General features: G+C 47.3%; 1 protein-coding gene across 1 annotated transcript in view; it reads right to left on the bottom strand.

The window, feature by feature from the left end:
* INSR (insulin receptor) overlaps positions 1-14,273 on the bottom strand; it is a 115,864-nt gene that overhangs the window by 90,454 nt on the left and 11,137 nt on the right. The window contains exon 2 of the mRNA XM_012646114.1: positions 11,495-12,046. Coding sequence (XP_012501568.1) covers positions 11,495-12,046 — 552 coding nt within the window. The remainder of the gene's footprint in view (positions 1-11,494; positions 12,047-14,273) is intronic.

Here is a 14,273-nt window from a genome sequence, read left to right as displayed (position 1 = left end):
CCATGAATCCTAAGATAAACGTCTTGCTTTTTATTTCGCCCTCGTAAAATTCCTTTGCAAGTAACCCTCACCCCTCCCTCACTTATAAAAATAATTTTCTTTGCAAAAACTGGCCTTCATAAAGAACACAACGTTTCATTACGAAGTTCCAGCCTGGGTCTCGTGTGTCCGTAACTAAAAAGGGGATGGGGGTAGGTTAGTGAGGACCATTTCACTGCAGAATACAATTCTCAGATATCAAAAAAGAATAAAGCCAGGCATGGTGGTGCAGCTCCTATAGTCCCAGCTACTCAGGAGGCTGAGGTGGGAGGATCGCTTGAGCCCAGGAGTTAGAGACCAGCCTGGGAAACACAGTGAGAGCTTGTCTCAAAAAAAAAAATAAAAAAAGAAAAGAAGAAAGAAAAGAAAAGAAAGAAGAAAGAAAGAGAGAGAGAGAAAGAAAAGAAAAGAAAGAAAAGAAAAGAAAGAAAAGAAAAAAAGAAAAAAGAAAAGAAAAGAAAAGAAAAGAAAAGAAAAGAAAAGAAATGAAAAGAAAAGAAAAGAAAAAGAAAAAAACATCAAAGAACACACCACCCAGAGCTGTGCTGAAAAGAACAGTAGCCGGCACGATCGTCTTTGAAAATGGCTTATTACAAATAGTGCTGAGTAAGAGTGAGACACGTAAAATAAAGTCCATCAAAGGGATAGAACCTGAGTCTGACCCTGGCTCTGGGTCCAGAGGTCAGAGGGGCAAGAACCATGCCATGAGCGTGCGGGCCACTACATTCAGACGGGGTGGGGACAGGCTACAGGGCAAAGAGCCCAGCTCTTCAGCAGGGAAATGTAAGGGGTAAGAAGGGACAGAGGGGTTCCTGCAGATTCTCACCCTCAGCACTATGGACATTTGCGGCTGGATCATTCTTTGTGGCAGGGGTTGTCTCTGCACTGCAGGATGTTGAGTAGCATCCTCGTCCTCTAACGACGAGATGCCACCAAGAGCACACACACACACTCCTAAGTTGCGACAACCAAAAACACCTCCGCACATTGCCAAATGTCCCCTGGGAGACAACATCGCCGTCAGCCGAGAACCACCGCTATAGATCCAAGCGGACATGTTCATTTTTTTTTTTCAAATGGGCAAGACCAAATATTTGTCCAGAGATTCACACTGAGAGACAGCTGTACAGAAAGAAGGAGATGCTGACTACAAAGGACAGGACAGTGACCACGTTGGGGGAAGGAGGTCGTGACTAGGATATGGCCCCCGGGAACAGTGCCGGGGTGGCGGGGTGGGGTTGGTTGCTGGCAAAGTACTAACACCATTTCTTAACCAGGGTTTGAGGTTACAAGGGTGTTCACCTTAGAGGAACTCATTGGGCTATCCATGTGTTTCGTGTGGTTTTCTGAATCTGTGCTTTTCTTTCATAAAAAAAATAGATTTTTAAAAAATAAAACCAAAAGCCAAAAAAAAAAAAAGAAAGAAAAAGAAAGCACGACTCAATAACGTAGAATTACCAAACAACCTAGCAATTCTATTCCTAGATACATCCCCTCAAAGAATTGAAGATTGGTGTCTAAACAAAGACTCATACGCAAATTTTTGTAGCAGTACTCGTGACCACAGCTAAAGGGTAGAAACAACCCAAATGTATATCGATTGGTAAACAGATAAACAAAATGCGATATATCCATATGGTGGAATATTACCCAGCCGTACAAAGGGACGAGGCTCTGACACAGGCCACAGCGTGGAGGGACCTTGAGGACACCGTGCTCAGCAAGAGACGCCAGACAAAAAGCCACATAGTGTGTGACTCCATTTATGTAAAATGTCCAGAACAGGCAGATCCACAGAGACACAAAGTGGCTTTGTGGGCGCCAGGGGATGGGAGAGGGCATGGGGAGAGATTGCTAATGAGCAGTTTCTTTTCGGGGTGATGGAATGTTCTAGAACTAGATAGTAGGGACGATTGCATGGCATTGTGAATGTACTAAATGTCACCATTGGGAAATCGTATGTGTATCTCACCGTAATAAAAAAAAAAATGTAAAGAAAAAGAAATCTTGACCAGTTCAGATCAAACCTGTCTCGCTTTGCGTATGTCCTGCTCTGAGAGCCAATGTCTTTGCAAACGTGAAAGGCTTTAACTGCCGCACCGCCAATCAGGTAGCCTGGCACAAGAGCCCCGCTCACCAGCTGACAGGCATTACAGGTGGTCAGTAAACAACACGCACTCCGTGTCAACATGACTCCCTGCCAGCGCGTTAAACCCTGCCCTTATCAGATCTTCAAAGGAGAATGTTTTTTCCCTCCATAGGTGAGCGCTTGGAAACATCTGGTTTTAAAGCCGACCAGCCGGCCTTTCTGCGCTGCAGCCAAAGAGCCATATGCGTCATTAAAGACTCAAGACCCTCCTTGCAGGGGACAAAACAAGAGGCAAAGAAACGTCTAGGGTAAAGAAGCCAAAGGAAACCCTGACCCAAAACCCTGCACAGGTTGGACACCTGTGGGCTTTATCAACCGGGTTCCCCCCGCCAATGGCAATGTGATGATCTTGCTGCATCCAGCGTGTGGGGACATCTGTGTCCACTTCCCAAACCTGTCATTGGAGGGAAGTGGTCCAATCTGCTGTGAGCAGGCGATGCAGTACTAAAGGAAAGCAATTCTTTCTTGTTGGTTTCCCACTCTTGACATTATTTGTATTTTTTTTCTTTTTTGAAACAGAATCTTATTCATTTGCCTGGGCTAGAGTGCAGTGGCATCATCATAACTCACTGTAGCCTCGAACTCCTGAGCCCAAGTGATCCTCCTGCCTCAGCCTCCCGAGTAGCTGGGACTACAGGCACGTGCCACCACACTCAACCCCTTTTCTAGCCCGGCTAATTTTTTTAATTTTTATTTTGTAGAGATGGGGTCTTGCTATGTTGCTCAGGTTGGGCTCGAACTCCTGACCCCAAACAATCCTCTTACCTCGGTCTCCCAGAGTGCTAGGATTACAGGTGTGAGCCACCACCGCGCCCAGTCTGTTTCCTACTCTTTCTTTTTTTATTATTATTTCTTTTTTATTTTTATTGACTCCCATGGCTTCTAACCAAGTTTCCCCCTCCTCACCTCCCTTTACTGCAAAAAGGAAGGTTCTACCAGGCACAGGCGCGTGGAGAAAGAAAGGCCAAAGACGGCATCTGAGCTTCCCAGCCTGACGTGAGCTGAGGTTCCCCCGGGGACCTCCCTGGGGCATTTCAGGTGTTCGGTCACAAAGAACAGATCTTAATTCTGACAATAGGTCTGGTGGCATGGGAAATAACTGGTCAATGAATTTCATCAGGTTAAGAGGGAGAAAAAGAAAAACTTGTCAGACCAGTTACCTCCAGTTACCAGACAGCCAACGGGGGAGCCACCATCAAAAACTCATGTATTTCCGATTAATTTCTTTCTATTTTTAGTAGAGACGGGGTCTCGCTGTGAGCTAGGCTGACGCCATGGCACTCACTCTAGCCCGGGCAAAAGAGTGAGACTGTGTCTCAAAAAAAAAAAAACTCATGTATTTCACTCTGCCCATCTTCTTCCCAAAGGGATCGGGCCAATCTATTTCTCTGGGCAAAAAGGTGGTTTTCGATTGCTAACCGGAACCCCCCGGCCTGCTCCAGGAAGCCAGGCACTTGTGAGAACTCTTCAGTCTTCATCTTCACCTCTAACGCTTTGGACGGCACCGTCTGCAGAATGTGACCACGCAGCCACCTGGTCTACCTTTCTTCAGTGCATTCTCGTGCCCACCAAAGCACTTTCTGCATTTCTGGCTTATATAACCTCAGACTTATTTCTTTGACTTTCTCCCCGACTCAGCAAGGACTTTGGGGTTCCGGTCAAATGCCTGTCTCAGCATGGCTGTCCACACAAATATCGATGGAAACAGCCCATCCTGAACACAGCCCCAGTGTAAACTTCGTGACGGCAGGGGGAGCACATGAAGCTTCCCTTCGAGACACAAAGCAGCCTCTTCTCTCTTCTCCACAAAACACCTCTGGACTTTGCCATTCCACCCACCTGGAACATCCTTCTCTCTTTCTTGGCATCATCTGCCACCCAAACGAAAGGCACATCTCAGCTGCTCTAATCTGGAACAATCTCTCTCCTTTTATAAATGCCAATGGTGGCTGGGCATGGTGGCTCATGCCTGTAATCCCAGCACTTTGGGAGGCCAAGGTGGTAGGATCATTTGAGGCCAGGAGTTTGAGACCAGACTGGGCAAGCTAGCAAGACCCCGTCTCTACAAAAAATTTAAAAATTAGCCAGGTATGGTGTTACGGCACCTGTAGTCCCCAGCTACTTGAGAGGCTGAGGCAGGAGGATCACTTGAGCCCAGGAGATCACACCATTGCACTCCAGTCTAGGCAACAGAGTGAGTCTCTGTCTCAAAAAAAAAAAAAAAATACCAGTGACAATTTATCATCAACCTTGGAGAGAGGAGGGGGGAATCTCAGAAACATTCTCTCCAGAACACTTGCTCTTTCCTGCTCTACAAAATCCAATCTCCAAAAATAATTAATTTTTCATTTGAAAAATTCCAATCATCTCCGTGAAAAAGAAATTAAACGATAACTATGGAATATTTTCAGTACAGTGCTTTTTTTTTCTCCTCTCCTAGATTTTATTTTTTAAAGATCTTTGACAAAACAAAAAGGATTAAAGATGAATGAAAACCTCGAATGGCCCACCGTTTGTGTTACTCGGTCTATCATATGTTTTTTTCTTTTTTCCTTTTCATTCAATACTCGTGCACACATTAGATTTTCCTATTTTTTTCTGCACGGACTGCAGTGACATAGCCACGAAGGAATTCATCAATATTCTGTGCTATCTAGAGAACATCGTGATTCCCAGGTGCTCCGCTCCAAACGTGTCTAGAACCACCGGTCCGATGACTCACTTTAAGAGGAAGGCGGGGGTGGAAGTGGGGGGGTAGGGGACCTGCCTTGGCTTGTGACATTTCCTGCACGCCCCAGCCAAACCGAGAGCTCCGGAGGGGCAAGGATGGCATCCGATGCTTTGCAGACCCCTCCCCTTGGTACCAGCACGGGGCAGCGGACTGTGCTGCCCTGATGCTGGGACACTCCCAGCTTCCACTGGAAACAGCCTCTATCCCTGAACGGCCCGCTATTTTTACAAGGTGACTAGCCAAGATCAGAGGTCGGCACATTTTTTTCCTGTAAAGGGCCAGACGGTAAATATTTTAGGCTTTGTGGACCACACAATTTCTGTCATAATGACTTAACTCTCTCCTTGTAGCACAAAAGCAGCCACAGACGATACCTAAATGAACAAGCGTAGTATGTTCCAATAAAACTTTATTGACGGACACGAATGTGAATTTCATATAATTTTCAACTGTTATGAACTATTACCCTTCTTTGGACTTTTCTCCCCCTCCCAATATTTTAAAAGTATAAAAAAAAATTCTTAGGCCAGGTGCGGTGGCTCACACCTGTAATCCTAGCACTCTGGGAGGCAGAGGCCGGAGGATAGCTTGAGGTCAGGAGTTCGAGACCAGCCTAAGCAAAAGTGAGACCTGGTGTCTACGAAAAACAGAAAAATTAGCCAGATGTGAGGTGAGCACCTGTAGTCCCAGCTATTCAGGAGGCTGAGGCAGGAGGATCGCTTGAGCACAGGAGTTTGAGGCTGCAGTGAGCTATGATGACGCCACTGCACTCTAGCCTGGGCGACAGAGCGAGAACCTATCTCAAAAAAAAAAAAAAAAAAAAATTCTTAGCTCATAAAAGTGTTCAAAAACCATTCTTAGCCTGTATAAAAAAATAACAGCTCAGAGCTAGAATGCATTCTACTAAGTGAGGTATCCCAAGAATGGAAAGACAAGCACCACATGTACTCACCATCAAATTGGTATTAACTGATCAACACATAAATGCACATATAAGAATAACATCTATTGGATGTTGGGCAGGGGGGAGGGGGGAGGAGGAAGGGACGGGTATATGCATACACAAAGAGTGCAATGCGCACCACCCGAAGAATGGACATATTTGAAACTCAGACTTGGGGGGTAGGGGGCGCAAGGGCAACATATGTAACCTAAACATCTGTACCCCCAAAATATGCTTAAATAAAAAAATAAATAAATAAATAACAGCTCGCAAACTGCACGTGGCCCACGGACTGTAGTTTGCTGACCTCTGGGCAAGAGCCTTACACCAACCAAACCTGAGGTCAAACAATTTCCCAGCTACGTCTCCTAGAGCAAGTCTCTTAATCACAATCCAAGCCTCAGTTTCCTCTTCTGTAAAATGGGAATAAGATGCCCTCATAGGCTGTGGTGGAGATCCCATAACACGTGGCTTGTTGAGTGCTTAGCACATAGTAAGTGCTCAATAAATATCAGCTGGCAACGCGTGTTAAAGATGTCATCGTCTGTAGACTATGGGCCAGGTACCACGACAAGTGCTAGGGACACAGCAATAAAAGTGCCACAGTCCCTGTCTTCGAAGCTTAGTCCGATGGGAGAGGCAGCTGAGTCCAGATGGGATGGGAGAGGGATCAGAGAGCAGAGAAGGCAGCCAGAATGTTGGCAGAAGCAAATTCTAGGGGATGTATCTTCTAATTTCTTTTTGTTTGTTTTTTGTTTTTTGTTTTCTTTACCCTCTCAACCCAGCTTTTCCCAACTCCAGAAAGAACCAGGAAGAAAAGGCTCCAATTTCTTTTCTCTCCTTCCTCCCTTCCTCCCTCCCTCCCTTCCTTCCTTCCTTCCTTCCTTCCTTCCTTCCTTCCTTCCTTCCTTCCCAAGCCTCACAGGCACTTGAACTGTGTCTGGCACTCACCAGCCTTTGCTGTAAAGGCGATTCTGATGATTAAAATATCAAGGCAAACTTTAAACAGAAGAAGAACAAGAAGCAGAGAGTTTCCACAAGCGGCTACAAATTCTGCTGAACATCAAGCCCTCCAAGAGCATGCATTTAAAAATCTGGTATTTAACGTGGTCAATAGAGCACCACGCTTTCAGAGAGTTTGACGCGGGGCTGTAATCTCAGACCGGGGAGGAGGGCTTTGCTGCCTTCAGCCGCCCACCACCCTCACTTCAGTGCCAAAGTCCACATGTGACATTGCCAGCCGGTTTCCCCTGGCACCCAGCACGTCCCGGCCTCGCCCACCCTCTGATCGGCAACAAGCAGCTGGGGTGACCTCCCAGGAAGAAAATGCCAGTGGGTTTGGCTAGAGCAGCTGGCCAGGCAAGCCTTGTGGTTGCCTCAAAATGCCCACAAGTAGGAGTTTCTAGAACATCCTAAGCTGTAGTATCAGGTGATCAAGGTGGCCTTCCCTCTGAGGCTGTAGGTCTGACACTCACGTCCCATCGGCAGGTCAGGAGATCTGCCTGCCTCAAAACCGAAGTCAGAAATGGGGCAGGTCGTCGCCCGGCAGCTTGTCTGCCCAGAAAGGGTGGGCCCATGGAGTTTGCTTACTGGAAGCTTCCGGAGCACTCACGGAGTGCCAGGCGCTGAGCTAAGTACACTCCTTGCACCTTCTCATTTAACCCCCAAAGCACAACCCTAAGAAGCAGGTTCCATTGCAAGCCCCATTTTTCAGATGAGGAAACTGAGGCTTGAATCCAGCTCGTGACCAGTGAATGGCAAAATGGTACCCGAAGCCAGTTCTGCCTGATTCTGAGCACTTCTCATAACTACCCAAAAATGGTTCCAAGGAAGCTGACCTCTGGGAACTTAATGACACCCCAGTTTTAAGGGGGAGATGCTCTCTGACTCCGAAGACTGGTTTGGGGCCTCATCTTGGGCTTCCGTCCACAGAGATCTCCCCCTTGTAACTCCCCACTTCTCGCTAGCGTGCGGATCACGTGTTCAGTGTCTCCCCTATGCCCCAAGTACTCCAGAGCCTGGCACACAGCAGGCTGTCAATAAACGTGCCGCCCAGACCCCGTCTCCACTCTCCCCATTCAAGGCTCTTTGCATTTGGCCTCTTCTGGCATCTTCGCCCCAAATCCATAAACAGGATGATTGACAGGAAGAGCTCCGCCCATCGGCACCCACCACAGTGGTTTTTTTTTTTTCTTTCAATTCTTTTAACCATTGGAAAGCTTCCTTCGCTCTCTCTCTCTGCCAAAATAGCATTATTGTTTGGGGGACAGACAGAAGAAGGGGTGGACACTGTAGACAACGTTTAAATGAGATAGAGGACAATCCGGCACCGTCATTCCAAAGGTTGACCCATCCCCAGATGCTTCCAGAAACTGGCAATTGTGTGAGAAAAAGGATGGTGACTACAGACGCCAGAGGAAGTGTTCGAGAAGATTCTGCAGCAAGAGAAAAACTGATCAGTAGTTTTCACCGAGCTGTTTCTTTCGCCTAAGACAAGGGGGTCCCCTCTAAAGGCTCAGTCTGTTTTGTGTTCGGAAATCCGACCTCACGGTCAATATAAGCCTCCCAGAGCCGCAGCAGCAAATGTCAACGTGAGCATTTAAAAGCGGAAGCTGTCAATCTGCGTTCACGACGGCCTGATGCACAGTCGCAACCCAAGTGTCTACCGACGGGTGAGTGGACAGGCAGAATGTGCTAGATCCCTACAATGGAATACGATTCAGCCTTAAAAAGAAAAGAATTTCCGACACAGGCTACCACGTGGATGCACCTTGAGGACATCACGCTCTGTGAAATAAGCCGGTCACAAAAGGACAAATCCTGCGTGATCCACTCACAGGACGTGCCTGGAGTCGTCAGATTCACACCAGGGGCTGGGGAGGGGGTGGGGAGTGAGTGTTTCATGGGGACAGAGTGTCAGTTTGGGAAGATGAGGAAGTTCTGGAGACGGAGGGCGGTGACAGTTGCCCAACCACGTGCGTGTACTTAAAACCGCTGAGCCGTGCACTTAAAACACGGTTGAGATGGCAAAATCTACGTTCCGTGTGTTCCGCCACAATTCAAGAAATCGAAGAGGAAAAATAAAGCCAGGGGCAGCAGTTCAAAAAACGATCGTGTCTTGACATCGTTACCAGGACACGGCGGGACACCTGGGGACGGCTGGCTGAGATAAAAATGCCAGATGCCAGGAGCCCGGTACCCCTGGGAGGTGCTGGGCACGGCAATACGTGTGGCTTCGCCTTCCCCGGGTGACAAAACTCCTAGTGCCAGTAAAGCAAGCCCAGTTCTCGATAGCAAAAGATTTTTTTTTTTTTAAATCCACTCAAAACATCAGGGAACGGCAGACTCGACAGCAGATAAAGCCCTTCTGGATATTTTGACTAAAATAGAGAGGAAAATAACTCCACAGAGGAATGTCTTAAATTGTATCTCAAGATGGGTGATCCCGGAGCATTTACAAACAAGCACCTAAATTTGAAGGACTCAGCCCTGGTGTCCCAGCTAGAAGTAGCTCCTCTGTTTCTAAACAGAGGGGACACTCCTCCCACCTCTCCCCAGAAAAACATGCTTTGTGTGTGTGCGTATTGCATAGACTTAGCACAAAGCCCAGCTCTGTCTTTTATTGGCTGTGTGACCTTGGACAAGTTAAGTAACCTCTCTGGTCATAGTTGAGCTTCTCTTTGTCCCTGACTCCTTGACCTACAACGTTCTCAAGATTTTTCCGCACTCTAGTAATAACCGTCCCCTCCCTTATCTCTCTTCTCTGGCCCAGCCCTCCTTCCTCAACTCTCTCACCTCCCATTCCTTACCATCCAAGCATCCAACCATGTCCCATGGTTGTTCAGGGATGGAGGAGTGACTTGGAGCCTCCTCCCTAGGCATCCGAGGGAGTCCTCACAGACAATTCCAAGGGTTCTATTCAGGTCTCACTCATTCTGTGTGGCTTCCCTATAGCTTTGGACTAAGGTGAAAATATCCTCCTTTCTGCCCTCCCCTATCTTTTGTGATACAACCCTTAAGCCACCCACTTACTTTCTACCACCTCAATTTCACATTCACTAATTCTTCCCAGGGAAACATGTGAAAGAGGTCCATGAAACAATAAACAAGCAAAGAGTATGTGTGCAGAATCGCCTTCTTGGATGTCAAAACATTATAAAACTGTGGTGATTGGAACAGTTATCGGTCCTAGTGCAAGGAAAGGCAGACATATCTACGGATACCCAGAAACAGACCCAAAAGCAACGGCGAAGGGGTAGATTTCTGCAATAAATAGCATCGAGTTCCCAACTAGTTATTTGGGAGAGAATTGACACCTCTACTGAATCACACACCAAATAGATCTCGTGTCGAAGACGCAAGTTTTAAAAAAATAATTAATATAATAACTAAAATTAGAAAATTGGGGGAACATTTTTTCTCTTATGGATAGAAAAACTTTCGAAGCATAAAGTACATCTGACATGCAAAAATCAAGCTCTGAACCCCATAAACGTTTTAAGCTTCTCTGACAAAACACATTCCAGGGCATTTTCAACCACTAAACAAACAAACAAACAAACAAACAAACAAAAAATGCAATTGGCAAAGGTTTCATTGCCTTCGTCGATGAAAACCACACACAGATGACTTTTTCAAAGCTCATTGACGCACTAAAAGATATACGCGCAAAGGATATGAACAGGAAGATAAAACCCAAATGATAAACAAATATGTGTTAAAAGGTTCAACCCTGACAGCAATCAAAGAAATGCAAATAGAACTGATGACATCACAACAGCTCCTCCCCGCCACGGTACATTATGAAAGACTTTTCAAACGACACTCAAAGCTGGCCAAGGTGTTCCCTCTCCTCCAATGCTAGGAGGAGCGTCCGTTGGTACAACATTTCTGGAAAGCCATTTGGCAATCCGTATCAAAAGCCTCTGACCCAGAAATTTCACTTCTGGAAAGCAGGCCTAAAGAAACAAACGCTAGCTAAAGCTCTGACTCCAAAATGTTCATCTGTCTCTTTGTGAAAACTTAAAATAATCTTGATGCCCAATAACAGGAAAAGTTAAGGAAACTGAGACACAACAGATCTAGCAAATACTCACTAGAAGGAAGTACCCCCAATAAATTCAGCAGTGTGCACTGTGGAATAAGACAGACGTTTTGCTTTTTTTTCCCCCTTTACGCATTTCTTTTTCCAAATCTCTATTAGGAGCAATTTGACTTCTATACTCAGGTAAGAAACAAACTTGTGTTTTTGTTTTTTTTTTTTTAAACCAACTCCATACTCTTCTCTCAAGCAGGAAAAACATTCGCTGTCTGGCACAGGAGGTGGTGAAGTGGAATCCTCAAAACCCGGCCCACGACTTGTTTTTGTAAATAAAGTTTTATTGAAACACAACCACATGCGCATCTGTGGCTACATGCCCGCTGCAATGGCAGAGCTGAGTAGTTGTGACAGAGACTGTATGGCCTGCAAAAGTCTAAAGTATTTAGTATCTGAGCCTTTACAGAAAAAGTTTGCCACTCCCTGGGCCACAAGAGAATGCCGCAGGTTTCTGTCCCCAAGCCCCTCCTGAATGGCCAAGCCTTTAGAACAAAGCATGAGAAACTGCTTAGAGAACCCCGTACCCTGTCGTACCTTTCTGGCAATGACTGTGGGTCCAACACCGTTCCACAAACTGCCCATTGATGACGGTGGCGGGGCAGTTGGTCTTGCCCTTGGCAGTCCCCGGACAGATGTCCCCACACTCCTCGTTGTCATCTTTGTTCAACACGATGTAATTATCCTCCACCGAATCCAGGATACGGGACCAGTCGATCGTGGCCAAGTAGCAGAGCTCGTTGTTTTTCTCGATGCGGACGGAACCCCGGGTTATGTTCATCAGGTTGTACAGACCGAGCTCTTTCAGGTGAACCATCTCGAAGATGACCAGCGCGTAGTTGAAGAAGAGGCGTGAGCCCCGGATAACCGTGAGGTTGGGGAATAGGTCCTTCAGGCTCTCCAGCCCGTAGACCCGGAAGAGCAGCAAGTAATCAGTGATCATGATGAGTTTGGGGAAACTGAGGTCTCGGAAATCTTCGGGCCTCGTCTTGAACATCAAGAGTATCTGCAAATGTCCTTCGATGACGGAGCAGTTCTCCAGCTCGTGCAGCCTGGTGAGGTTGTTCCGGATATCCATGCCGGGACACACTAGAAGGGGAAGAAAGTGCAAAGCAGGACAGGTGAGTAGAGAAAGATACACCCATGGAAAGGATTAGAAGAACCGAGGGCAGAGCCGAGTTCACAGGCATGCGACCCGGGCCCCACAAATTCTGCAGCCAGCCCTAGGAACGGTTTCCCCGTCAAGCGTCCACGCCTCAGCAATTACTTGCAGACAGCAAAGAAAATAATTCCTTTGGCAGGCCCTGTTAGAAGCCTTCAAAAATCATCGCCTCTGATATGATGCAATTGGGACAATAGGATTATAGAGGATTGAGCAACAAGGCAGGTGCTGACGGGGAGAGGGGAGGCGTCCCCAGTGCGTCCGTGTCCAAGAGCTTCGGGAACTGATTTGTGGGGACAAAGGTGCCTGCATGACGTGTGGGGCAAGGAGAGCTGGAGTGTGTGTGTTTTCTCAGTTCTCCCACCTTGTGGGCTCTCTACTTCCCAGCCTGGTGTCCTGGCTGGCCGTCAAGACCTAATTACCTTTCACCTGGGGAGAGCAAGGGCTTCCTGGGGAGTCTGACGTCCACTGCGCAAATGCCCTGCGTGCTCATTCTTCTGAAGGTGGGCCCTCCTGAGCTCCGACATCCTCCATGGCTCCCCATCACCCTGCACTTCCCTCTTGTAGCCCGCAAGATTCCACTCCTCCGTCCTTGGCACCCCACTAAACAGGCCTGTCCGCTGCTCTTGTGCAACGCCGGGGCTCCCTGAGTCCTTCTCTGTGACATGATCTATGAGGGGGAAGTAGTGAAATTTTGCAGGGCCAGCACTTAAGCAGGGCCTGAAACATAGTAGGTGCTCCGTTTGTGTCAGCTGTTTTGTTGTTATTGTTGTTTTATTCCCCCAAACATATAACAGACATCTCTAGGCTCATCTATCTTTTGTCCGGCAAAGCCCTTTTTATACCTTAGCTTCTTATTTCTAAATCCAGCCCATCATCCTGCAAGATCCAGTTCAAACGCCACCTCCTCCAGGCAGCCTTCCCTGATTTCTTTTCCTCTGTATACCAACGTGGGCCTTTCCCTTCTCCTTGCATCCCTTATACTTGACTTAACATTTGTCAGAATCAAACTCTTTAGACAGCTTCTCCCTGCCAGCACACACACACACACACACACACACACACAACATATGCACATAAAACACAGCCCTCAGCTCCTGGAACATAAGTCTCAGTACACAACTCCAAGACACTAAACTTTCCCCCAATATCTTGGAGGCAAACAGATTGTTCCAAAGAAGAATAGTAAATCCTCTTAAAAATCCACCCTGAGAACAATCAGCAAAAAAAAAAAAAGCACAAATTAGAAAGAAAACAGTTGGGCAAAACAAAGTAGCAATGTTCCTGGGTCACATTCCTCAGGGCAGAACGGATTAGGCTAAGTCAAGGGAAAACACACGTATTCACTCACTCACTAGGAAGTTGTGGGGGGAGGCCTGGGACTCCGCTACCAGTAAACCCCCACCCCTGCCCTTGACACTTGCTGTTCGGTGTTTGAGCCAGGCAGGGGCCCTGCGGAGGCCAAACCCAGGCTGGGAGGCAGCTTAAAGGGGACAAAGAGGCCATTCCAGGCGCCCCCATACTCGTGCCATGCAACCCCAGTCTGAGGCTTCCATATACAGAGATCGCCACATTTACCATGCCGTTAATGCCTCCCAGCAAGCCCCACCCTGACCCTTCAGATGACAAGGCCGGAGCTCCACAGGCAAAGCCAATCGGTCAAGGACAAGCAGCCCACCAGGGACAGGCAGGGTTGCCAGGGTCAGCAAATAAAAATGCAGGATGTCCAGCTACATTTGAATTTCAGATAAGCAACGAATACCTTTTTTTTTAGGATAAGTATATCCATCCCATGCAATGTTTGGGACGTACTTATTCTTAAAAAATTACTCATCGTTGGCCGGGTGAGGTGGCTTACACCTGTAGTCCCAGCACTCTGGGAGGCTGAGGTGGGAGGATCGCTTGAGGTCAGGAGTTCGAGACCTGCCTGGGCAATACAGCAAGACCCTGTCTCTACAGAAAATAGAAAAAAAATTAGCCTAGCGTGGTGGTGGCACCTATAGTCCCAGCTACTCAGGAGGCTGAGGCAGGAGGATTGCTTGAGCCCAGGAGTTCAAGGTTGCATTGATAGCGCCACTGCACTCCAGCCTGGGTGACAGAGAGAGACCCTGTCTCTTAAAAAAAAAAAAAATTACTCATTTTTTATATGAAATT

The sequence above is a fragment of the Propithecus coquereli genome, unplaced genomic scaffold (assembly GCF_000956105.1).
Source record: "Propithecus coquereli isolate 6110/MARCELLA unplaced genomic scaffold, Pcoq_1.0 Scaffold241, whole genome shotgun sequence".
Classification (NCBI taxonomy): Eukaryota; Metazoa; Chordata; class Mammalia; order Primates; family Indriidae; genus Propithecus; species Propithecus coquereli.
The sequence above is the reverse complement of the archived record's forward strand: the minus strand, read 5'-3'. Positions and strand labels throughout refer to the sequence as shown.